At 40.1% G+C, this 26,238-nt stretch overlaps 1 protein-coding gene across 8 annotated transcripts; it reads left to right on the plus strand.

Moving 5' to 3' along the window:
* The first annotated feature begins 922 nt into the window (after positions 1 to 922).
* Positions 923 to 24,310, plus strand: MKNK1 (MAP kinase interacting serine/threonine kinase 1). 8 transcript variants are annotated; one of them, XM_026854034.1, is made up of 14 exons: positions 930 to 1,035; positions 2,345 to 2,649; positions 4,533 to 4,639; positions 7,872 to 8,151; positions 8,994 to 9,091; positions 10,517 to 10,596; positions 11,997 to 12,070; positions 15,368 to 15,472; positions 18,469 to 18,524; positions 19,103 to 19,198; positions 20,152 to 20,346; positions 20,992 to 21,156; positions 21,770 to 21,813; positions 22,728 to 24,310. In XM_026854034.1, the coding sequence occupies exons 4-14, from the start codon at positions 8,037 to 8,039 to the stop codon at positions 22,954 to 22,956; spliced, it is 1,257 nt and encodes a 418-aa protein (XP_026709835.1). In that variant the 5' UTR covers positions 930 to 1,035; positions 2,345 to 2,649; positions 4,533 to 4,639; positions 7,872 to 8,036; the 3' UTR covers positions 22,957 to 24,310. The 8 variants fall into 8 exon arrangements, with proteins under 8 accessions (XP_026709834.1, XP_026709838.1, XP_026709830.1 ...); XM_026854035.1 differs by lacking the exon at positions 2,345 to 2,649 and adding an exon at positions 2,952 to 3,019; XM_026854033.1 differs by lacking the exon at positions 2,345 to 2,649 and having other exon boundaries at positions 923 to 1,035.
* The last annotated feature ends 1,928 nt before the right edge of the window (positions 24,311 to 26,238 follow it).

Genomic DNA, 26,238 nt, shown 5'->3' on the forward strand with positions numbered 1-26,238 from the left:
GCCGCTCTCCCGGCCTCGGTCCGCTGCGGGAGGGCAGCTCTGAGGGGGAGCCGTCCGTGCCTGCAAGAGCCGCTGGGCTCCCCCGGCTGCGAGCGCGGGTCTTCTCACCGGGGCTGGTCCGGGCTCCTCCGAGGCACGGGGCGTGTGGAGGAATGAACACTTTGAAAGTCGGGAGAGGTGGTAGCCCTGGTTTCTGGGGGTGGTACCGGTGGCTAGGGACAGCTGGAAGGCGGTAAAATGCCTCCAGCTCGCCGGCCGGTCGCTTCGGGTCTCGGGGCCCTCGCAGAAGGACGTGAGAATTTCCTATTGCTTGGAGCTGGTTATTCTCCGGAGGCTTAAACTGCTGTATTTCATACATAGTGCGTTTTTTAATAAAGAGTGGTAAGTCTGTAAACTCCTACGATGGCTGCTTTCTATTAGGAATATTTCTGGAGTGGAAGAAGAGCAGGCAAAGGCAAATGAACCTATTCCTAGCTTTGATCACAAGTAATCTTTTAGTTCTGGTATTTTTCATCTGTCATAAAACGATGAGACCTATGAACCCCTGGGAACACTGAAAACCTATCTAGATTTAGTCTATACTTCACCTCTGCAGTATCGGTTGGCCTGCCCGGGGTGACCTTCTGAGGCAGCTCAGGGGGAGGAGAAGACAACGCAAGGCAGCGGTACAGCCCTGGTGGCAGCTCGGCTGCTAGCTTCAGCAGTATGGGTCATAGCCAAAAACTAGCCCATTCCCCTGATACCACTGGCACATGTTTGTGAAGTGTCAGATCTGCTTAGAAGTAAACAACTCTCCAGATACCTTTTTTTCTTTCCGTTTATGAGCTTGCTGCTTATCATACAAAGCCTCTTTATCATACAAATTTACACCCTACGATTAGCTTGGAAAGATTGGCATGTGTTCTGATAACTTTGAAGAGCTACAGTTTGGCATTTTTTTCAGAACAGAGCTCCTCTTCATGCCTTCCAGGTGCTGGATGGAAGCAAGGCAAAATACACTTGCAGAGCTGAACCTCTTCCACTGCAGTTCTAAAGGTAATTGGTTTTGGTATTGGCAGCCTTCCAGGTAAAGTGGATTGGGTGCCTTGGACACTTGAAAGTATCTTGACATGGAGTACTGTCCATGATGATATTATTTCATGCTGTGAATGCTGTATCAATACTCCCTAATGCTTTCAAAAAAGGTATTTACTGCTATGAGGAATTTCCTCTCACCTTCCAGCACCTTCCTGGTAACAAATGTTAAAACACTGGTATGAATTTTATGTGACATCAAGTCGAGTTTAATGAATATTAACTTTAGAGTTAGAAGTACAGGGGAGGGGAAAAGAAAGAAAAATCAGACTTGCTTCAAACTTTAAAAACACATTTAGTTGGATTAACCTCTCCAAACAAGCCTGCTGGCTAATATTGGAGTATGTTTTGCAGCTTTTTTTCTAGTGACAAATATCATTATCTGATCATTTGTAGGGTGTGGAGTGAAGCAGGAAATGCTTATCTTGTTTCTGTATGAAATCAGAAGCTGTCTTCTGGGAAGTTTTTCTCTTTGGTTTAGACTTGAAAACTAGCAAGGGAACTGAGTGGGGTTAGAGGAGGTAACTGACAATGCAGAGACAGTCTGCTGAGAGTTGTTGATGCCATCAGATGTAGAAGAGAGTAAGAAGCTTACTGTTTAGTAAGTGGCACTCAGAACTTATTTGCCTTGTATATCTCTTTAATTTGAAAGTGCTGTAGGAGTTAGATAAGCTTTGGGTAGTTGAGTCAAAGTACTATTGCAAGGACTGTTCTTGTTTAGAATATGTGTGATCTGGAGTTTAAAATAATTTTGCATCATAAGTTCCTACTGTGATGGAAACTTAACCATGAGTTGTCTGTCAGTGGTCAGCAACATTAAATACCTTGTTTGGCTGTACTGCTATATGCAGAAGGAGGGAAGAAGGTCTTTAGAGCAATAACCAGTGTGTGTGCCATTTTGTTCCCAATTAGTCTTACCATTCACATTTATTTGTTAGCCCTGTGAAATACACCCTATTATGTCCTCTCCATGTGGCTGCCTCAGAGGCATGTTGTCCTAGAACAAGAAATTAAAAAGATTACTGTATATTTTTAAGCCACCTTCAGTCTCATTTGTTATCCTTGTTAACTCCTAGCACGGTCAGCACACTTGTCTTGTTTGCCTTTGTCTTTCCAGTGGGGATGATAACAGTTCTTTTGCTGTTAACCTGAATAACAACTAATGCTTTTTAAATAAATACATGTGTGTCTGTGTAAACATTGGCAGACCTTAGCAGAAGATCTCACATCTACAGCATGTGTGCTAAAATAAGCTATTTTCTCCCAACAGGAGAGGGAAAGGAATGCTGCATGCTTTCCTCTCTGTTAAGGTTCTCCTGCTTCCCCAGTAGTAATCATGGTGAAGTAACAAATTGGGATGGGAGGAATCTATTTGAAATAACTTTGTGCTATCCTGCCAAGTGAGATCCACCTGTCGCTGGAGGGTTTGACTCAGGACCTCAAAACCCCCATGCCTAATTTGCAGGGGAAGTGGCTACCTGAGAGTACAAAAAGTTAGACTCTGGAGGTTGCATACACAGAAGAGGACCAGTCTTCTAAGTGTGACAGCAAGGAATCACAGAGAGGAGTGTAGAGGTAAAGAAAAAGGTTGCTGTAACCTTTTCTACAGTGAAGGATTTTTGAAGGATGGTTGCAGCTGTTACACAGTGTAGGTGTTACAGTAATATCTGTGATAAGGCAGAATTGATATTTTTTTCTCAGACTTGCTCTTTCATGAAATCAGATTGCTTGGGCTTCCTGTGGACTTTTGAGTGTTGATTTTAAAATGTTAATGCTCCTGTATCATTTTGGGAAGATGTTGGAATGTTTTAAAGTTCATCTTCCTTCATGGATAATTCAGATTAGTGAGTTAAGTGATACTGAAAGTTTTCTTGCAGGTGGGATGTGAAGGTAACTGATAGCGAAGAATGAATTATGGGGAAACTACTGTAAAGATAAAAGACCAGTAAGAAACTCCCTTTTACAATTTGAACTTAATTTTCTTTCTTAATGCAGTACAGAATGAGTATTAAAATAATCTATTTGTGGATTTGACATAAGGCTGTTCTAAAGAATTGGGCATCCTTCCTCTTCAAATTTGTATTTCTCTTGATCTGTAATGTCAGAAGCACAGTTAATCACTCGGTAGTTGCTTTATAAAGATAGCTTTGATTACTCTGAGCTTCCTGCAACGAGCAGGTTTTGGCAGAATCAGCACCTGCTGAGTCCTGTTTCAGTATGAGCCACATCTACAGTAATCAAAGTGTTGTTGGGGAAGGGAGGGTCCAAGAACAATGTGAGAAACTGAGTTGGGAGGAAAATGAGACCAAAGTCTGTTTCTATCTTGTTTCCTTGTCCAAAATTCTGGATGTCTGAAACTTTAAAGTGGCTTAACTTCTGTTTGGAGCACACACTTTCACATTTGAAGTCTGAGAGTCACAGGTGTGTCATGCTTATGGAATCAAGGGACTTTTTCATGCCTCTTTTATTGAATTTGTTGGTAGCTCTTTGACCAAATAAACAATGGCTCTGAAAATAAGCATAAATGAACTGAGGAGCCTGATGCTGTTCATAAGGTGCCACTGGTCTCCCTGTTGTGGGTCAGTTTGTCAAAATAGTATTTTTAAATTTCAATCAGAGAAGCCTCATCAGAGATCTTGGTGGGCTTTTATTCAGTCTGAATAAAAAGCCTTTGCTTTTACAGTATCTGTGGGACAGTAATATTTTTGTAATTGCAGCTGTTTAGATACCACCCCAGTGGTCTGAAAGCATCCTGTGCCAGCTCATCAACTTTAAATTTGTTTCATCTGTTGAATCCTGGGTTGTGGCTATCCTCTGTGAATCCACAGAGGCTTTACATGAGGCTCCTGATTCATCTTTTCTTGAGATGGTGTTACCTGAACATCACTGCCTTGTTTGTCGCTTGCTAGGAGTGAATTCAATACTGCTGGTACCTGTTCTCAGGAGATTTTCAGCTGTGGAAAATGCTTTCTCATGCTCCTGGTCTGTTGGAGCCTGTTTGGCTGCCTCCAAGACCCATTTCCAGATATGCTTTAACCTTGGTGCTATTATGGCTGTAGTTGTGGTAGTCTATCATGAGTGTTGATCTAGGTTAGGAGTATGGTAATTCTTTTTTGTTAAGAATAATTCTGTATTTTGCATCTCAACTTGTTGTGTTTCTCCAATGGTATAACAACAAGAACTAATGAATGCCATAAATCACTCCATTGTTTTTGCAAGACTGTAAAAGGGGGTCCTCTCTTTGATTGAAATAACTGGAGCACTACAAATAACACTGTGGTTTGCATTCTGTACTTAGAGTTATAAAGTTTAATGCAGGGGTGTGCTTTTGCTGTGTGCTCACCTGAAGCCTGGTACAGCAGGTTCTTGCAATCTCTTGAGACTCTGGGCACTACCTGAATGTATGTGGCAACGTTTATGTGATTTCTGAATATAAGTGTGATTGTGTTTCTTTTCAGCTGCAGAACAACCTGGCTCAAGCAAGACCCAGTTTTGAAGCAGATGGTAGTACCTGGACTCTCTGCTTAAACAGTTTTCTTCCATTGATTTCAAACGCACAAACAAGGTATCTTCTTAACAGAAAAAGACATCTGTACTGTGTTCCCCAAGTGCTTCCTGTACGTGTGTGTGCTTGTTTTCTAAATATACCCTTCCTTCCTTTGGGAAGCAGATTAGAATGAGAGGGGAGTTACGTCTGGGTAGTGGATTTTGGCATGTTTGTATATGGAGTGTTAGGAAACAAGATGAAAAGTGATTTAAGATCTGGATGAAGTGAAACTTAGGGTAATTGTTCATTCTTCACTTGGCATTGTTTGCAAGTCGTCTTTATGATAAATCCTTTTGTTCATCCTTTTGAAGATAGTTGTAGAGGCCACAATAGCAAAAGGGAAAGGCTGTAACTATACCTTCCCACACAGGCTCTGAATAATATGTATGTTAAATATTGTCTCAACACTGAATTATGATGATGATAATGAAATACAGGATTTCAACAAAACTGTAGCTAAGACAGAAACTTGCTCTTTTTTTTGCTTGCAATATGGATTTTGCTGGGTTACATTACTCTGTAAGCAAGAATCCTAACCTGACCAGAGAAGGACAGATCAGAATTTGAACTGTTCCCTGTTTTCTTCAGCTTTTGTCAGACTGCTAGTCAGACAGTAATTCCTAGAGAACAGTCTGTTACGGTTGAGAGGGATGTAAGAAGTGCTCTTTGTCAAAGGTTTGGCTAGTGTGCTCTGAGCACCAAGTAGTGTTCTACTCCCACCTCCATGCACTCAGCCAGAATAGATTATAAAGTGGGTGGACAAGTTGATTTGATGGAAGCAGGGGTTCAAAGCTTTGGGCCGTGTTGTAAAATGACCTTAAAATGACAGCAGTTAGACATTCATCTTGAACCTGACGTGTCCACGGGCCATTTTCCTCCAGAGCAGTTCATCCAGTCTCTGAGCTTGCTGTCTGGCAGGGTGAGCGTCCTCAGAGCCCGCAGTGTCCTTGTCACCAGAGGTAGTTTTGCAGCATGCAAAACACCTTAGCATTACTTGGATGGTTGAGGCACACTGTCTTTCATTGCCATCAGAAACTCTTATGTATACGCTCGCAGAGGCACAACTATTTCTTTGAAAGCTTGAAAAACCTCTAAAGCATTTGTCTGGGCTAAAGGCATTTTCTTGTTATACCAGCTGTTACTTAAGTACCAGTTCATTATAACAAAGTGAATAATGAGAATGAAGCTGTGATACCTTTAAAGCAAAAGCAATGTGGACTGAAGTGAATTGCACAATGATGTGAAATAGCAGATCAGAAGGGTAATAAGAATCTAATATAGCAAACATTTCATGCCCGTCTGGTAGCAAATTTGGCCACGACTATAGGTTGAAAACATTAGCTTTTCAGTAATTTGGTTTCTGTACACAGAACTAGTGAACTTCCTGGTTCAAGGAAGCAGTTCTGTGTAATTTAGAAATTGAGTCAGACTAAAGGAAATTGAAATAATGTAGTGAGTTTCTAAACACTACTAAATATCATAGCCAACTGGTAAGTGCGGGAGATGGTTATGAAGGAATATTTCAGCTGTGCTAAGATGCAGGATTTCTCTCCTGTCTTTTTGCTAATATTTAGTCTGTTACAAGCTCTGAAACCATGTAATATTTGAAATGGAATAGAACCTGTCTAGGTATGACTTGTTGACTTGCAGGAGTTGAGGTCATTTAAATGGCTTGTTTGATGCCTGGAAATGGAGCACCTCCTTCAAGCAGACCAGCTCCATCTCTGAGCAGGTTCATATGTGTTATTTTGACACCAGTTCTAAATAACTTCTAATGAAGGCTGAACTAAAACTGGGGACAGCTGGAACTTGCTGTCAAAGGCTAGCCTTCTCTTTATGTTAAAATTTGAAACTGTATGTGTGCCAATTTAAGTTAAAAAGAAGCTGTTGCTTTAGAAGTTGGTAAAATTTATGCCTTTATATTTCTTACTGTATTTGAGAACTTACATATGTCATCCATCATGATTTCTTAACACGTTCTGCTTAAGACTTGAAAATGAGGATTTACTATTGTCTTGAGGCTTTGAGTGATACATTTTTAAGTGTTTCAGTAAGTTGTTAGAGAAAGGGCTTTCAAAACAGCACTTGCCTTAAATTTTCAGATGTGTGAGTTCTAAGTGATGCTCATAATAGCTATCGCTGACAGATATTGACAAGAGAAATACAGTGAAGCAAAGAAAAAGTATTTCACGTGTTGGGAGATTGTTGTGTAATGTTTTGTGCCTGGGAAAGGCACAAAAATGGCTATTCACAAAGGCTCTCTGTTAAAGGAGACTTGCCAGAAAGTTTTTTGTCATCGTTGTTTTTAGGGCTTGTTCTTCTTTCATTAACAGTGTTATTATGATTATGCTATTTCTAGGGATTTAGGTTTTTCTTTAGTACAAGATCTTTAGTTATGAATTTACTTTCAAATTCTTCTGGCTGTAAAATATCTTAACTGTGCTTTGCTACTGCCCTGAAGACTTTGAGCTAGGATTTTTAACTGTTAGGGCCAACTTGGCAAGATGTGACTGGTGTGAAGAAATGCTCATGTGAGTATAGTATGGAGTCTTTCAACCTCTTTGGAGATAGGTTAGCTATGAAGCAGCTTCTGACAGAGAAAGCTTATGACAATGTTTTTATTTAGGCCTTCCATAAGAATATGCAGGTGTTTTTTTTCATATTCTGCCATATTATCTTGCATCAGTGAATTGTTATCTCTGACTAAGCTCCTGTAATATCTGCAGCTAGTAATGCATGAAACAAATATCTAAATGCCATAAACACCGCTTGTTTTGGAGCATGATTTATCCACTGATCTGTGGCTTAGAAAGGCACATCATGGTTCTGTGAGAAATGGGTTTTTTTCTGGCCTTTTAGCAGTGTAAACTGAACTAGATTGCTCCTTTGACCTGTTAACTTCCTGTGGTTGCTTTGTTTCACTGGGTTGTTTAATACTTCCCCACACCTTCCTCCTGTTTTGGAAGCTCATTTTCTTAAATTGACTTAAAAAAAAAAATCTACTTGTAAGACAGTAGAATAGCTCAAATAATAGCGCCCTGGTGAGGGCTGTAAATCCTGTCGTGCATCAGGGCACGCATTATGTTGTGGGTAGCTCATCATAGCTGTTGACAAGGATATTCCCGTGCTTTGCTTTAGCGTACTCCGAGAGGAGGATTCAGTATAGATGCATAGTTAGTTTCTTCTGATTTTACATTTGTTTATCAAGCCTCCCCAGAACTGTTAATTAGCACCCAAATTGTCTTTTTAGGTTTCCTCTAATATTTGGGGGAAGAGATGGCAGCCTACGGAAAGATGGCAGCCTGTGATGAAGACAAGCAGAGAAACTTTTGGATAGCTTAAGAACATAAACACACAAGAGCATGTTCATTTTCTCCTGAAGTGAAGTAATTGATTGTGTGTTAAAGGCACCTTTATGTTCTGCCACACAGAGATGGTCAGCAGTCAGGCTCTCCCCATAGCAGACAGTGGGAAAAGGAAAAAGAAAAAAAGAACAAGAGCCACAGATCACGTCCCTGGGAAGTTTGAAGGTTGGTGGCAACTTGTAAGCTTTTAATTGTAATGGTCTGTTTTTCCTCTTTTGTTCTCTGTTTTCTTAGCTAAACATTGCTTTTTGGCAAACATTATGTTAATATTTCTGTTTTTCTTTATTCCCTATATTTCAGTCTTCAGTCTCTTTTTTTTTTTTCTCTTAGTGGTGAAATCTGTGTTCTATCCATAATCTGTTTTAGTGGTGTGGGTTTTTTAGCAGGAACAGTGCTGATGTCAAAATGTTTTGATTGAATAGATGTGAACACAAATACTGGGAAGCATTGTAGGTAAAATACAGTTCAGTGCGACAAAGCTGACCAGTAGAAAACTTCTTAGTGGGCACATAGCCTTGTAAGGTATGTTGCAAATCAAGATGGTAGCGGTCTTCTAGGTTTAAACCTTCAAATTTCAATTATACTTAAAACACTATCTCTGCAAGCAGATTTTGCATGGTGGGCATTTTCTGATCAAGGAGTGAAATGTTTTCCACCTGAAAAAATTGGTTCTGAGTTTTACATGAGGACAGGGAAGGTGGATGAGGTCCTAGCAATTAACAGAGCTATAAAATGTTTCTAGTATGAACAAACTAATGATTTTGATGCTGGAATGAAGTCTACTTTAAATTTTCCTAGAACTTGAAGGGGGGAAGTGAAAAATGAGGCATAATTAAGGCTGGCACATTTACTTTAATACTGCATAGATCTATTTTCTGTCTTCATTACCAAGGGAATTTTTTCAGTTGCTGTCATATGAGGATGCTCGTCAGATAAATAGCTTGTCTTGATGTTACTCACTGAAATGCTTTGACTAATGTGTCTTTTCTGTGGGATTTCTTTGGCAGACTTGTACAAGCTGACTGCTGAGCTTCTTGGTGAGGGAGCATATGCCAAAGTTCAGGGTGCTGTCAGCCTCCAAACTGGGAAAGAATACGCAGTAAAAGTAAGTATAGAGTAAAAGCGGCATCACTTTTGTCTTCTCCCTCCTAGTTTCTCAGTGAAAACCTGTAATAGGGTGGGTAATAGCAAAACCTTTTAGAAAATTTTTGATGCTTGAAATGAGCCTGCTTTATAACTGTTATCTGTCGCCTTAAGTATTGTGCCTCTGGAGTGAAGCAGTTTATCAGGTGCAGCCAGAATTCACAAACAGTGAATGACTGTGTGATGGTTAGATGTCGGGGCAAGCTTTCCTCACATGTCCTGATTTGATTGTAGTCCTACCAGTTTTTATCTCCTATGAAAGAAGAGGCAAAGTCATTATCTAGTGTGGCCTACCAAATAATGTGAGCTTTTGAGAATGCTGCTATGAGTTCAGAGAGCATCAGTTACTGCCATTAGTTCATGCAGTGCTGTCTCTTGTTTTTTGGTAGAGGTGGAATCTTCTGTAATACTGTTATATTAGCTATTAGGGCCCATTTACAGATTTGTGGTTATCCTGTGTCTCCTATTTAATTACGGTCACAAATAATAGTAATAGGAAAGCTTTATGTTTGATTCTTTTGCAAAAACCTTAGGCACAAAATTTTAATCCCCTTTAAAAATCTGGTCCTGTAGATGCTATAATTTTGTGTGTACTTTGTAGAATTGTTGAAGTTGAAAGTCTGGAATAAACCAACCACTATACTATGGATTAGATACCAAGTCCCGTGTAGTACTGCTGAATGATTGCTTGTTCTGTACTGGAGAACTCTGGCTGTAAAAATGAGAAACCGATACTGGATACAGACAATGGTATTATTTGAAGTAATGTCATGAGCTTTCCTTTCACGTAGCAGTCGTTCAGTCTTGGCCTCTGTGGAAAGCCTTTGTCCTTATCCTCTTTCATCTGGAGGAGTGTGTGAAGGAAGGTGACTTCTGATGGCAGCACAGAAGAGCTCTGAGGCTGAATATATGTTTTAATACAATAGGTCCTGTTATTTGGTCTCCATGAAGTTTGCAGTATGAACCAAACTCTCATTTTGTGGTGAATGTAGTACTTTTTACTTAAATGCCTAAAATGACAAAACTTCTTTTTGACTGTTCAACATGACTCAAATCTATTTTTGCTGGAACTCAAAAGGATATCCTTTTCTACACATTGCAAAGTTAAAATGATGCAAGAAAACACTTGTGGTAACTGTGTAATGTAGATAAAGTTCCTTTCTTCTCTTCCTGTCCCTGTTTCTCTTGTCCTTTGAATGCCTTCCAGAGCTCTGCTGATGCTGTAGATAAAGGACATCTGAGAAATTAAACAACCAAACAAAGGTGGAGTGTTTCTTTCTGGTGGGCATGCCTGAGATTCAAGCCTTAGATCAGTTACCTAGTTCCAGAGCCACATGCACAGTTTCTGCAGTAATTTTTCAAATATGAGCTCTAACTCTTTCCACAGATCATTGAAAAAAATGCTGGGCATAGTCGGAGTCGGGTTTTTCGAGAAATAGAAACATTGTACCAGTGTCAGGGTAACAAGTAAGTATAGAGTCTTGTGTTTGTTTATTTAAAGTATCTTGACTATTTTTTTCAAATTTTTAAGCCTGTTACGTTTGACTAGGTTAGGAGTTTTGCAGTATTCTCCTTAAAATCAGTTCAAATTTAGTCTTGACCTATTCAAAATAAGAATTTCCCCTTCTCTTACCTGTGAAATTCAGGGAAATATTTAAAAATTTCAGGTCACATAACTCAATTAGCAACCAGGTCAGTATAGCCTGAATGTGCTTCAGTGCTGCATGGCTTTTGTCTGAATGAGGAATCAACATTTTGACACACTCCTCTGATTTCACCATCAGCAAAAGCTGACCTGATACCAGATGCTCTTGAAAGGAATAGTCTTGCCATTCCTTAATATGTGGTTTGTCCTCCTCTGTGGCAGCCTTACAGCTTTTGCACTGGAACAGCTCATTTAGTTTTCATTTGGATGTGTGCTGACTTCATGTGGCCAGAGGGTGAAGCGGCTTTGTAGCTGTGACCTGAGTCTGAAAAGGAGGGAAGGGCTACGCAGCCAGTGGCAGCGTGCTCTGTGATGAGTTTAAACCAATATTGAAACTACTCCTTTAGATGTCTCTGTTAATCTAGAATGTATACAACAGCTGTTGTTTATACTACAGTTGTAAAGTTTATATCAAGCCTTTTTTTACAAATTTTTAGTATAACACCTAAAGAATTTAAGAACAAACTTGTTTAGCAAACTCATGGTCTTAAGTTGTGCTATAGAGAATCAGATTATACCTGATTATATGTGTGTGGTTAAGACTGTGTGGTTATCCAGTTCATAACTGATGAAAACATCAAGCTCTCATGAGCATGTGCAGAATTTGGATTTAGTGTGTAAGTGTAGAAAAATCTGACTTACATGTTTGACATTCTCAAGGCATTGTGGGGTGTTTGTGCTGCAAAGACTACGCTAGCTAAACAGGAGTGAGTTAGTCTAAGAATGGTAACTAAGGCACTGGATTTAATGTCATGTTGAGATGCCTGTCTCCTTTGAGCCCCTTATGTTCTGCCTTGTGATTTCCAGAGAGGAAGAATGCCAGTTGGGTTTTTTTTGTTGTTGCCGTCAGCACAAATGCGATGTTTTAAATTATTAAATACAACCTATTACCAGTTATCTTCCTGTCAGTTGAGCAGCAGCAGAACTCTCACAGTCCTGTCTGATTTTGGTGTTGGGCCTGTTTCCCCTGCTTAAATTTATGTGTGAGTTGGAAATGTGGTTTTAATGCCATAGGCAACCAAAGCAACTTGTTTAATTAGAACTCTTATATTTGATTACTTCTGGCACTTCCCAATTATCCATGCTGAAACTCTTCAATTGCTCTGTTTATGCTCTGTGCCTGTTTCTTCTATTTCCCCTCTTTTTTTTTTTTTTTTTTAAGGAACATTTTGGAGTTAATAGAATTTTTTGAAGATGACACAAGATACTACCTTGTCTTTGAGAAGCTGCGAGGAGGTACTGTGCAGTAACTGTGCCTTTGTGCATTGAATCATCATGATCCTGTTTGTCTCAGTGTTTTAAAGTAGAAACTGAAGAGCTTATTTTAAATGCTTGAGAATTTTAAGACGAAGTAGTAGAGGAAATAATATACAGAGCTTGAAGTATGGTTGTTCTTGAATATTGATGGGTCTGGTCAAACATTTGCAATCCCTTTCTGTAGTTAAGTGATGGAAATGTCAGCTCTGTTGAAGTGAAAGCTTTGGAATATAGTTACTAGGTCACAGTACCTTCGGGCAAGGGGAGACACATAGTATGTCAGGTATTATGCATGATCTTAGTACAGCATCTATATACTCTGGGAGCTTTCTCACCTGATGTAGGATTGACTTTGTTTCCTGAAACTCATGGAGCACTGTTGTGAAAAACATCTTGCTTCTGCCTGGGGTTGCTGTAACTGAAGCAGTCTGCTTGTGGCTGGCTGAGGGCCAATCAGTGAGCAAGTGTGGTCACTGGTCTCCAGCATTTAACACTCACCTGGGGAGTGAGAAGGCTACATAAAGCACTTTCTCATATTTGTCTGCATTGAGCATAATTACAGTATCCGTCAATTGCATGGCTGTGCAAAACCATGAGTTAAGTGTCACCCACCCTTCAAAGAAAACGTTCCTGAAGGAGTGTACTTTTGTCTGTAGAATATCATTTATTGTCACTGGTCATGAAGGTTTTCAGTAGCAAACCATATGTGCAAGAAATGCAAATTCTTGCGGGATAGATGCAGGACTTTTTAAAAAGAGGACACCTTTTTTTCTTGAGTAAAAGCTTTTGTTTACTCTCCCTTAAAATTACTGCATTTCGTTGTGATTTCCTCTAACACTGTCCCTCTTAATGCACAGACTTCTCTGACAAATTAGCTGTGATAGGGCTTGATTGGTACAAATCTGCATTTGTCTATTTTCCCATATCCACGTTCTTCCATTAGTTAACCCTCTTTGACTGCGAGACTGGTTGTCAGTGTACCTGCACAGCTGGTGAGAGTATGATAACGCTACACCTTCTTTCCTCTCTTAGCTACTGTTTTTACAGTGGTCAAGCAGAGCTGAGGCTAGTTTTCTCTTTGAACAATTTCAGCATTTGGAGTGTTAGGTATGTGGGTTAGAAAAAAGAAATAGTAGGAATTAAGGGTTGGACTAGCTTCTGATGCATTGCAGATTCTGATGTAAGCAGTGTGGCTGTCAAGAATGAGAATATTAATCTTCAATGCAAACTTTACTCCAGTAACTCCAGTCTCAGAGACTGGTGTTACCTACAATGTAATGGCATAACTTGAGCTTTCCATTTCAGCTTTGCCTTTCTGTAGCTGTGGTAACTGAAGGAGCTCTGCTCCTATTTTAGCTGTGTTTGGTTTGCCATGATATGCAGAAGCTGTTTAATATCCTTGCCTGACAGCATTTTATAATTGAAAGCATTAAAATCCAGCTTGTTGTACTGAACTTGCATGATTTAAGAGTCCTTTCCTCCTTTTTACTACTTTGAAATGCGATTTGGGAGGTGCTATATGATGCTTTCTCTCTGCTGAATACTGAAGAGGTGTTAACAGCTGTGGCAGGAGTGCCCTGCTATTCTTTCTGTTTGTGGGATTCCTCTATGTGGGTTGAATATAAAGTCTGTAGAGTATGTTTTCATTGATATTGACATAATTCTTCTCTGAGAGTTTGGAACATCAGCTCTATTCATAAGAGTAATTTTAAATAAACCTGCTGAATAAAATGAACACTTGAGGTGGCTTGGTATTGTTTCCTGCAGAGTCTGGGGTCTTTTCCACAGACATGGAAACATTCAAGAACTGTTACTACTTTCTAAAGGTGTAAAGAACAATTATACGAGGAAACCCCTTTGAACTCTGCCCCTAAGTAATCTGTAGCAAACTAGAAAGTGGTGCTTCCAGCAAGGGAAACGTTCTGTCTTTGAAATCTGATAACCTGGTCCAAAGTGGCTTTCTTCCACCTATCTGGCACAGCATATCTGAAGAGTCTTTTGTCCATCTTTCTTCTTTTTGACTGTCTTTCTTCTTTCCTCTCTGAATCCTTACTGTGAAGGAGTGGCAGAGGTATTGATGGTATAAGAATAGGAATTACTGCAACAGAGAATGGGAGGGTTTGTCCCACATCTTGAACTGAATAAAAAAAATTAAATCACCTGAGATATAAAGTGTTTGCTGTATTGGGGGCCAATAACAAAGGACAGTTACTCCTTGAATTTTTCTGCCAGATTGCTTTTATAAATACACCTCTCAGTAAGAAAATAGAAGACAGTAGTAAGACTATTTAGTGCAGATTTAATTGTTTTTTTAAAGATATTTTTATTCTTTTGAGAAGATTGATGGACTTCACTTAAAATAAGGAATCAAACCTCCCTTTTTCCTTTGTTAAAGGGAAAAGTGGAGCTCTGCTGCAAACTACCAGTCCTTCAGTGTATTCATATTTGAGAGACCTTTTGTCAGATTTCATGTCCCAGGGCACATTTTTGCCTTAAGTCAATGTATGAGCCTTACTTTGATGTCAGTGGGAGTTTTAATGTGTATTTAAAGGTAAAGGGTTGGGTTTTTTTGATGGTGTTGAGACAAAAAATGTGTATACTTGACTTTCAGTGCAGGGTCTCAATTGTCACATGACACAAAATGAGAAGAGTTAGTTTGAGCATGGCCACCTGGGACCTGGGGGAGGGTGGGTTTTGCTGAATGCTGTCTACTTCCTTAGATGATGTTTGAGTTTTACTAATACTACTAGCAAGTCTCTACTGTTCATGGTGTGTGGAAAACAGCCCAGTCGTGTGCTGGGGCAGTAAAAAGTGATTGCCTCTCATGCTGTGCTTAAACTAGAGGGCTGCAGTGTTTGAAAACTATGTTCTAGCATGCTTTAAGTATTAAAGCTGTTCAGTACCTTTTTCTTCTTAGTCATTTACCTGTTTGGTCCATGGAAGTTGCTTCCTGTGAAAGGCTGTTACAAAGTATGAGAAATGAGGATATGGATCCATGATACTTGGTACTAGTTCATCATTATTTTCTGAGGATCTTTTAGTATAAAAACATGGGATTATGACACTTCAGTTTCTGCCATGTAAACGTACTAGGAACAGAGTGTTAGCCAGTAACTTTTCTAAATGACTTCTGGCCCTGTTTGCACTGAGATCAGTTTTTCCTTTATGGCAGACTAGCAGTGTCTACTGTGTTTTTATCCTTGTATTGACAAAGCCTTTTCTCAGCCCAGGCAACATTCATATTAAGGTTTTCCTTTTCACCTGTTATTCTGACAGGTTCAATCCTGGCCCATATACAAAAGCGAAAGCACTTCAATGAACGAGAAGCTAGCAAAGTGGTGAGGGATATTGCCTCTGCTCTGGACTTTCTCCATACAAAAGGTAGGAAGAGGCTGTCTCCATCTTTACTAGTTGATATTGTACACTTAAGTTATGTAGCACATTTTATCTGTAAGTAGTCAGCCTTTGCTAGCATTTCAGCATAATATGGTAGCTTAAGTAATCAGCTGTGTTAAGGTGATATAGCCTTTTGAAGAAGAAAAGTTAAATTGTCACCCAGGGAGAATTAGCATTAGGATTGAATCAGTTTGCTTGTTCTTGTTACCTAAGCCACCATGTAAAGGTTACTCAAAAGGGAGCTGACATTCTTTTTAATTTCCTCCTCTTCCAGCTCTACAAAGATGCTTTTCTGTATTTACCTAGAATTTCTGCTGGTTACAAGACCTCTTTGTAGTAGCTTTTGATCTCCACATTTAGACCCCCACTGCTGGATTGAGAGACCTACGAGTGAACCATAGTCCTTGTTTGAAGGTGTCCTCATTTCATTTGGGATTTGTTCAGATTTAAAAGCAGTTCTGTTTGTAGAGAGTTGTTTTATGTTAAAATTTTTTTTTCTGCTGCTTTTTCTACTTGGGAATAATTTTTCATTTCAAAATATCTGTGTGCATTATGGTCATCTCAGATTATATGTTCGCGTTTAATGTGATAGATACCTTTAAAATCTTTCTTGTGTCATGGTTATCTGGTCTTGCATAGATTAAGCAGCTTCAGCTAATGTTATGATGACTACCTTTGAATAGAATGATACGTAATTGGAGACTGTTTATTGGTTATTTATTTTGATAAATTTTCTCTCCATTTGTTTTGTCATTCTAATTAGCCAGGTAGATCTCAGCAGATCTGCATTTGCTAAATTGTTTAGTACTGGCCCCAGTTCAGTAAACCTTTAATTGTAGGCTTTACTTGTAAGTCACGGGACTGCTTATATGCTTGAGTTGAAATCACAGCACTGGTACCCTGATAGGTTGAACCTATTAAAAAGAAAAGCATAGCAGTGCATAGGAAATTGAGAAGGTGGTAGACCTGAGGAATATGGATCTTGTCATATGTTGTGTGTATGTTATGAGAGGTTAATCTGAATGTGGAAAAAAATTTGGCCTGGATTAATATTTTTGGTAATCTTTTTAGACTGTCTGTGTGATAATTTTTAAATCTTCAGAGAATGCACTCTTTGATTCTAAAATTTTTTCTAAACACTCTGTGTTTAGAAGATTTTTACTTTGAGAGATGGGTCAAATAAGGAACAGGAAGCTTAGGCTGAACATGTAGAGAAATACTTATTTCATGTGCTAGGGCTATAGCAGGTTGCTTAACAGCTGAAGGTCTAGGAGCACTGTTCAAGGAAGTTTTAACATTGACTCGGCTAATGTCTTTCTGTAGTTCTCAGTCAGCTTTTAGTTTTAATTCCCCTTTCCCCAAACAAGAAGGGAGTGATTTGTTAAAATGGCTTTAGAGCACCAATCCACTTTGTTGTCATTTGCTGTGAATTGGTACGGTGGGGACATGGCTTGCAGAATCAACTACAACATCCCCTTTCATTTTATTGTTCTCTTTATGGTTCTTTCATGTGATATTAAAATAATTAGTAAGTAGCATACTAAACACTGAAGTAAACAGGAAATTAAAGCAATTTTATTGCACAGTTTAGTGGTGAAGTGCTGTAGCTAGATGCTTTAAAAAAAAATAAATTTGAATGAGGACAACTAATTCTTTTGCCAGGAATAGTTTAAAACTCAGCTGGATGATACTACTGCCTTATACGCACTTGGGATATGTGTGCTTTATTGCTAATAATCTGCTGGAGGAGTGTTTAAAGGCAGTTGTTTTCTTTGTACTGTGTGCAACTGCACAATAAAATGTTACATAATCAGACATTTCAAGTCAAACTACGTTACAAAAAAGCGCTGTTGAGTTTCATATTGCAAGCCAGGCCAACTGTTGGGCGTTTTGCTGGCCTTGCTGTAAATGTCAGCTCGGGTGATCTTGATTATGCCATCTTCCATGCTTAAGCAATGTGCACTGCATCATTAGGAAAGCTGTCATTCCTTTAGACTGGTGCTATGGTACGCTGCTAATGTTATATTTTAAATCAGGTTTTGTGGAGTGTGCTGAAAAAAAGACATTAGAAACTCCCTTACCTAGAATTTGGTGGGATATTTTCTTTCTCATATTCTGAAGTAGTATCAGGTATGCTTGGAGTATAATTTTTAAGCAAGGCTAGAGTGCATTTGAATTACGGCCAAGTTGCTCATTTGATTTGATTATTTTGCTTCTCATTTTCTGCCTTCCCATTATGTTTGATCATATTAAATGGAGAACTTTCAGAAATTGTGTGTTTAGGCATTTGAAGAACTGCTTTAACAGTGCAAAGTACCTCTGCATGTGAATTGTATGGGTAGATAACCTGCTGCTGCTTTCCTGTTGGATTTGCCTATTCCAATAGCAGTTGAAAAATGAAGAAGCCCTTTGGTGGTGATCCTGTAGCTTTTCTTCAGCATCTCCAACCAAACCCTTTAATTTTTCTTTTGCTTCAGCAATCACTGTTACAGTGATGATGTTTTCATCTGAGAATTCAGGGTTTTTTTGGGAAGAGTGTTTCATGTATTGTCTTTGTTAGTCGGAGTTCAGCAAGCACTAGTTGATCCATCTGGAAAGAAGGACCTTGCTGTAGAAGGCACAAAAATCTTTTGACTAAACTGTGTACACAAGTAAACTTTCCTACAGGTCAGTCATCCTAATAAGCTGATTTTAATTAACATAATTAATTTGGCTAAGCCAAAAAGTTACAGTGTTAGCAGGTTCTTATTTGCTTGACTGACTCTCATGGACATTAAAGGATGATAAAGGTATATAGCAGGATGTAACAGTGAATTTTAGCAAATACACTTTGCAATTAAATTATTTGCAGTATCATTAAGGGGAGTTGTGTAGCAAACTCAGGCCTAGAATATTTCCCAGGCCACCTTCTAATAGAGAGAAGTAATGAGAAATAAAACAGGAGACCATCTTCTGTAATGAACATTTGTGCTCTTGTTTAGGTATTGCTCACAGAGACCTGAAGCCTGAAAACATCCTGTGTGAATCTCCAGAAAAGGTGCTACTCTGGTCTCTTAACGTTCTGAAGTGTTTTTAACTTAGTTTCCAAAAAACAGTCATTGTGTTCTGTCTCTTCTCCTCTTGAAAACTTTTGAACCTGTTAGTGAACTTCAACTAAATTTAGCAAAACTGAAGCCTGAAAGTGACTAAATTCTTATTTGAGCTGCAAAAATGTGAGCATCTGACTAAGATAAAAACCTACTGTTCTTAGGGCATGGCAATAACAATTTAGCACCTCATCTGTTCTGAGGCAGTACCCAGATGGACGAGCAATATTTACAGGCCAGCTGGTCACATCACATATAGTTCCCAAAGTGCCCTGATGCATACTGGTGCTTGCCTAGCCAGATTTAAAAAATAATGCAATAGGGGCAGATGCTGGTGTCATGGGATCAACTGGGGCAGAGGTGGCAAATGCAAGGAGTGGAATATAGCTGCAAGAGACTGGGTTTCACTAGTCCTGATCCTAGAACAACTTGTGTTCTCTCCTGGGGTTTTTCCACGTGATGCTGTATTCATAAATATTGCATTAATCCCAGTCTTCTGGACCTCTTACTGTTCTGTCCTTGTTTTTAGGTATCACCAGTAAAAATATGTGACTTTGATCTTGGTAGTGGGGTGAAGCTGAACAGTGCGTGCACTCCTATAACTACTCCTGAATTAACAACACCGGTAAGAGACCTACTGTAGCTTCGTGCTCTTTCTATTCTACCATAAAACAATTTTTATCTGCAGAGGAGAGCTTCAGAGAGCTTACTGCAACTACACCCAGTGGTGGGTGGTTCATTTAAAGCAGGTGTATGTGTAATAAATACTGTCCTGGGTTCCCAGTCATAGAACAAAGATATAAAAATCACAGGAGCTCACCATGTTAATTCTCCTTTTGGCCAGAAAGTAACTCATGGATCCTGTTCATCTCTTACGCCATCAAATGAGGAATCTTTTTGTGGGGGTGTTTTATGTGCCCATGGACTGAATTTGAACCTTAATTTTGCATTCGTTTCCCTGGGTTTGAGTTCTGTACCTAAGACCTGTGAGCTAAGGGGAATGCAAGCTCTGTAATCATGTATGGCTTTATAATACACACTACTTTGAAAAACTACAGTGCTATGTTTTTGGCCTTACTGTGAAAGAAAAATGTGACAGTTTTGTGGGAGTCTGTTCTAGAAATCACCTCCCATTATATAGTTATTTACTTTCTGAAAAGTCTGGTAACTAATGGATAAGATTTAAAAACCTGGAATATGTAAATTAAAATTTTGACCCTGTATAAAGGATCATAGAATCATATGGAACAGTTTATGATCCTCCCAAAGAACAGTAGGAACTCTTTTACCCTCTGTTAGGTCTCTGTAGTCCTTACACCTGAAATGTGTTCATTTTTTTCATATGCAATCCGCTCACAAAATGTTTCAAAGCTCTTGGTGACTTCATTTAACCTTTGAGGGATGCAGCAGTTGCAATTTGGCTTAACAAAATGAGACCTGCAGTGAACGCCAGCAGTAAACTTCAGTAGTCCCCGATGCCTGATGCTGCCTACTATAAAGAGAGGAGAACGATAAACCTGAGTCTTGTATGGATTTGACCCTCCTTTTGAAAACTTAAGCTTGAATTTGTTTTCCTAGTGTGGGTCTGCAGAATACATGGCACCTGAAGTGGTTGAAGTCTTCACAGAAGAGGCCACATTCTATGATAAGCGGTGTGATCTTTGGAGTCTGGGAGTGATTCTGTACATCATGCTCAGTGGTTACCCTCCTTTTGTGGGCAACTGTGGCACAGACTGTGGCTGGGACAGAGGAGAAGTCTGCAGAGTTTGCCAGGTAAATGCATGTGTCCTGGGCATATGTGTGAGACTGTAATTTGCTCTGTGAACTTAGGGCATAAGACCTGCCATGATGCCAGCAGTGACATGCTGTGTGTGTAACCCAACCAGTTATCTGGGAGGATAAGCTGTGACTGAGAAGTGAGGGTGGTAATAGAACAGTTAAGTGATGGTATCTCTTTCTAAAGCAAGGTTTGGCAACTGCCACTGCCTCATCCTCATGTGAGATCTCAGAGCTGCTTCTCATCCTCTCCCCCACTTCGCAATCCTCCTGTATTCTGTAATTCTTGATCTGGTTTATGGTACTTGCCACAATTCCTCAGGTGAAAGTTGAGCCCCATGAGAGTCTTCGTGCAGGGCCTGCTTTTATTCTTTCTAAAAAACTGATTATATTGGCTACACTGTTACGGGGAAGGGGGGAAGGCGTTCTCAGCAGACGATGTGACATGTCCATCTCAGGACGCCCTGAATTGCTCTGTGGAGCTGTCTGTCACTGTCCATTGATTCCATAAGGACACTGGATGGTTTCAGTTGTCATCCACCACATTAAGTGGATAAAATCAAGTGAGAGGAAATGTCACTTGGGAAGTCTTCTGGTTTCACTCTAGTTGCTATTTAAATTAAAGAAACTTTCCTTTACTAGAACAAGCTTTTTGAGAGCATTCAGGAAGGCAAGTATGAATTCCCTGACAAGGATTGGTCGCATATATCCTCTGAGGCCAAAGATCTCATCTCAAAGTTGCTGGTTCGTGACACCAAAGAACGACTTAGTGCTGCTCAAGTTTTGCAACATTCATGGGTTCAAGGAGTATGTATCCCACTTTATATTTTTTAAGTGTTATTCTTCTTCCAGAGTGACAAACAAGCTGTTCCCTGTCTCTGAACTTTTAATAGTCATTGTGTGTTTTAGTGCTATTGATTAATTAAATGATACACAGTGGCTTTATTCTCTCTGGAGCTCTGTGTGGTAAATATTTGGATGAATCTGCCAAGCTTTAAGTGTTGGGTTGGGTTTTAATTATTGCTTTATGCATTTTAAATGGCTTTCTTGTGAATACCAAGCACTGCAGTACACAAATTATGATGTTACTCTTTATTACAGTAATGCAGAATGCTGGTACATACAGTTTTAAAGGAACAGCAGTGTCCTTTTTTGCTTTAGTTCCCAGTTCAGAACAGAAGGGATAGACTCTACAGAGCTTCCAAAGGGTTAGTCTTATACCTGCAAACTGTGGTGATGTCTTGTGAGAGGAGACGGATTATGAAATGTGATTTGTAAACCCACAGTGAATTAGTTTATATGCAATATCCATTGGTTGTAAAGATTTGGGGGAGTCACCTGTTTTTTATTACTCTCTCTTGGGAAAGCTTGGTTCTCAGCTGCTAACGTGTAACTAACTTTTCTTAACTGCTTCTTCTAGCAGGCTCCTGAAAGGGGATTACCTACCCCTCAAGTTCTTCAAAGGTAACTTTTTTTAATGTCTGTAAACTTGGCCAAGAATTATTACTGAAAGAATGGGGAGAGATAGGAGGTGACAAATCAGTGGGTGAGATCCCTGGTTGAGAGGGGAACTTCATAAATGTGCAGCATTAACTTAAGAACATCAGAAATATTGAAGCTCTGATTTTTCTTTGTGATCTAATCTTGCATGTTTGTGGGAAGGGCATTGGAGATAATTCCTGCAGTGCTAATCTTAGACAGGAAATAATGATGGTTTTGGCAGTTCCCTGCCCAGGAGGGGAAGAAAGGCATAAAGGCATGCATTATCCAAAGAGACTACTTTCTGATGGGTGAATAATCATCATGTACACATGAATCTGACTTCCATGCAGTTGGTGGTAATCACAGTATCAATTTAACTGTGAGCAGGGCAAGCCTCATTTAAAGTGATTTGATGGCAGATTCTGTATGCCAGGGAGCCTGAGTCACACTTCTCTCTATTTCCATGTCTGCCACTGGCAATTCCAGGTGGTTCTTCCCATCAGAAATGCATTTCCTTAAACTGGATGTGCAATTATAATGGAATTGCAGTTCTCTGAGGACAGACAACAGTATTGCCCCATGTGCCCATCCTTTTATAACATGTAGAAAATAAGCATGGCATCTCAGGTGGCTTTCTGGGTTTACATCGGAAGTCCATAGCAGAACTAGAGGACTAGAACCGTGGCTGTTTCCAAAATCCAGAGTGTTTTTTGTATGTATCGCTGGTCCTCGCAGTGAGGAGAGATGCAGATAATTGACTGGCCATTTTGCCTGCTGTGTCAGTGTTTTGATAGGAGAAATAAAACTGCCTGGAAGTAGCTATTCTGCTGTGAGGGTAACCAGGTGAAGTGACTCTTTGTGTGTGTTGTAACTGCTTTCTCCTTTTCCCTTGAAAGGAACAGTAGCACAAAAGACCTGACGCTATTTGCTGCCGAGGCTATAGCCCTTAACCGCCAGTTGTCTCAGCACGAGAATGAACTCAGCACAGAGCAGGAGAACGTTGCCCATGCTGTGTGCTCCATGAAGCTTTCTCCTCCGTCCAAGTCCCGCCTTGCCAAGCGCAGAGCAATGACGCATGCCACCAAAACCAGTGACTTTCAGCCAGTTCCCCATAAAGCTTTTTAAACTTCTTTCCTGCTATGGATTGGCAAGATCAGCCTGTGTTCTTATTTGGATTTTCAGCGCTGATAAAAGCTTCTCTGCTTCTGACAGTTTGATTAGAAGCTTGCTCTTGTGATGTGACTTGTAACTTTAAGGGGACAGCTTTTTATGAAAATGTTTTTTGCTTGTCAGATTTGGTGCATTAAGATAATTTAACTGATCTTTTTAAACCAGAGAAGATGGGTTTGCTGCTGTATTATCTGAGGTGATAAATCACTAAGCTTTCCTTATTTTCTTCATAGAAGAGCATGCTTTAAAATGTGAATTGGAAAACATCAGGAAAAAAAGCTTGCTTGCTTGCTTTCTTTGCCCAGCAGAGCATCATGTGTCTCCCTGCTTATGGCTGCTCTTGATGGCACATCTTGCAAGGTGCTGCTGCTTAGTGTCAGCAGCAGGGACTGTTTTTAACCAACAGTGCCCTTCTCTCCTCTGTAAACTCAGGAAATGAAGATGATGACTGGGTGGGTTTCTGTCTCCCATTACCTTCACTGGGCTTAAATTGTATGAGAATGATACTGTAAAGGTGCAAGGATCGCTCAGGCTTGTAGAGATGAAGAGGACCAGGTTGCTTTTTTATCCTGTTGGTAGTTTGTGTCAGCATGTGGAATGAAAGCTGGGGTTGTGTTATTTCTTTATCCGACATCTTTTTGTTCATATCTAAAATATAGTCCATATGATATCTTTTTTTTTTTTTTTCCGTATCCTGTATGTCCCCTTCTCTGGCAGTTGCATTCTTAAGTCTGATAACCACAGTATGTAACAGACCGTTTATATAAACAGTTTATATTTAGTATCTTTTTTTTTCTAAATTCATGCTATCCCTAGTTATACCTTCCATGCTGTAAACTCATATTTCTCCAAGTCCTTTTTTCTGTGTTATCTGGATGACTTAATGTGAATGGACAAGCTTTGGTGAATTTTGGTGTGTGAATAATTTAGTATTATCAAATGCAGAGGTACATCTGTACAAACATGGTGCTGCAGCTGTTGCAGTCTGCCTCCTGCAGTGATCTCAGGCTGGGTGTCTAGATTTTTTTCTTCCAGTTTTAATACTGTGGTGCACTGGGGTTAAGGAGTAACTTGGAAGGGTACTGGCTGAAAAGCTGAAGATTTTGAGTGACCAAGGTGAAGTGTCCATGGAGGAGGACACAGGTGTTGAGCACTTTCTGAAACATAAGCTGTGAAAATAGGGCCACTAAGATGCCCAACATGATGCACCTTTAAACTTACCAGCCATTTCTGAAACCCTTTGCCAGGGCATTGTGTGCAGGGTGGAGAGGTGGAGGAGGTGGCCCCCAGGTGCCAGCACAAAACCCTCCCAAGCAGAATGAGAAGGAATAAAGTAGCAGATCCAACAAGTTCTTGGAAGTTGAAAGGTCAAAGCTGAATGTCTTTGCATGGCCTATTCAGAGCGGTTTTACATTCTCTTTTAGCAGTGTGCATACAGCTATTTTTATACAACATGCTGTATTTTGTGACTAACATTAAAGTTGTTATTTAAAATATTTTATACATGGTGCCAGTGGACGGATTATGAGATGTATTTTCCTTTGTTTTTATTAAAATGCTTTAAGTTATGGATTTAACACATTTAGCAGTTCTGTGTGGTTTTTTCTTCTTGATTTTTGATGTAGAAAAATAGAGAATTGCTTACTTCCTTACTTCTCTGTGTGACATTGGATTTAAGGCAACTGAAGTCCGAAGACTAAGCATACCTCCCTCTTCTACTGCTGTATCAGTCTCTGGAGGCTCCTGTGATCTCAGCTTTCTCGTAAAATGAAGGTATGACTGCACAGAGAGGGCTGGAAAGGGATCCTGTGATCCTTTTGACCTTCATAAGAAATCAGGTAACTGAGGGCCATTGGGTTCAGGAATTTATCTGCATTGTTACATTTTACGTTCTTCCCTTTGATTTGTGCATAAAGCCAAAATCCTGAAGCTTGGCCAGGAGTGGTGGTGCGATGCAAAATACTCCTCTTGGATGGAGCCCTGAAGTCTTTCAGGCTCCAGAAGTCATTAGCATGAAAGTGTGAAAAGGGGCCATTAACGGTGCTGCTTGCCCGGAGACCACAGGTCTGTTGGATTTGTTCAAGTGTTGGTAAGTGTTCCTTTGCAGACTTTGCTCTGCACCTCCTGCCTTTTCCTGGTGGTAGAGGTAGCCCCAGAGAGTGAGTTAGTGGAGTGAAGACCAAAGCTGCTCTTCCTGTGTTCTGGGTGAATTATTGGTCTGGACAGTCAGTCCTTTCCTCCCTCTCTCCAAAACCTGGCATGGAAAGTGAATCCAATACACGTGTCGTCTGCACAGCGAGGAAGAAGCTGGCTTGCTAGCCAGCTTTGCTTTCTCTTTTGTAAAGAGAGCTTGTGAGGAGAGAGTGAAATGTCTGAAGAAAACAGTTCAGCAATATTCATGCCATTACCTTTGGCTAGTGGAACTGTGGTCTAGGCAAGCACTCCTGGCTTGAAGCCTTCTCCTGCATGAGGAGAACACTTCAGTAGTTGGATGTGTGCATTGCAAAGGATTTTAATCACTGGTGTGTGAAACATCAGAAGTGCCCAGCAGGATTAGCACTAAGGGGTTAAACTTTGGTGGTTATGATGAGCCTTTCACCTGATGGTTCTGGGCCCCTCTGGCTCTTGTGGTGCTCCCAGATGCCTGGAGGATGCTGCCAGCAGCTGCCTCTGTGTGGTCTGTGCTAGAGCATCCTTGCTCCCCACTGCTACATACTTGCAAACTCATCTGTTCAGGACTTGAAGGTACGATGTTGGGCTTTTCACTGAAGACCTAAATCCGGACATGCTTTCCTCCTGCAAGACAATAGCCTCTGGCAGAGCGGAAGGCGAGCAGCAGGTAGCAGTAGATGTCAGACCTGTGTAATGCTGTGAACTGAGAAAACCTCTCCAGTCAGGGAAGAGGGGTTGGTTTAAACCAATTGTTCTGCTCTCTGCTGTAGTCTAGCTGTGACTGCCTCTTAAAAGTTTTTTTGGAGGTCTTTGGCTGACAGTTTATAGTAGAGTTTGGGTGGGGAAATAGGTTGCAGCACTCCCCATTGCCCTGTGATGCTTGTGCCTGGCATAATCAGATCAGTCTATCTGTGACAGATATGGCGGGTTTTAGTTCCTTTTCCAGTTCCTGAATAGAGCAGGGATCCCAAACCAGGTGGCAGGCCCTTTATTAGTACTCACCTTTCTTTCAAAGGAAATCTGCAATATTCACTTCAAATGCTTTTGTTTGAGCTGTGCTTTAAA

Source organism: Athene cunicularia (genome assembly GCF_003259725.1).
Source record: "Athene cunicularia isolate RWA chromosome 8 unlocalized genomic scaffold, athCun1 chr8_part1, whole genome shotgun sequence".
NCBI lineage: Eukaryota > Metazoa > Chordata > Aves > Strigiformes > Strigidae > Athene > Athene cunicularia.

What these genes read in the sequence shown, in the direction of transcription:
- MKNK1 (XM_026854029.1), top strand. Translation starts at nt 960, where the DNA reads ATGCCTTCCAGGTGCTGGATGGAAGCAAGGCAAAATACACTTGCAGAG. An exon ending in CGTCCCTGGGAAGTTTGAAG is followed by an intron (nt 8,152 to 8,993) that starts GTTGGTGGCAAC and finishes TTTCTTTGGCAG; the next exon opens with ACTTGTACAAGCTGACTGCT. An exon ending in GGACTTTCTCCATACAAAAG is followed by an intron (nt 15,473 to 18,468) that starts GTAGGAAGAGGC and finishes GCTCTTGTTTAG; the next exon opens with GTATTGCTCACAGAGACCTG.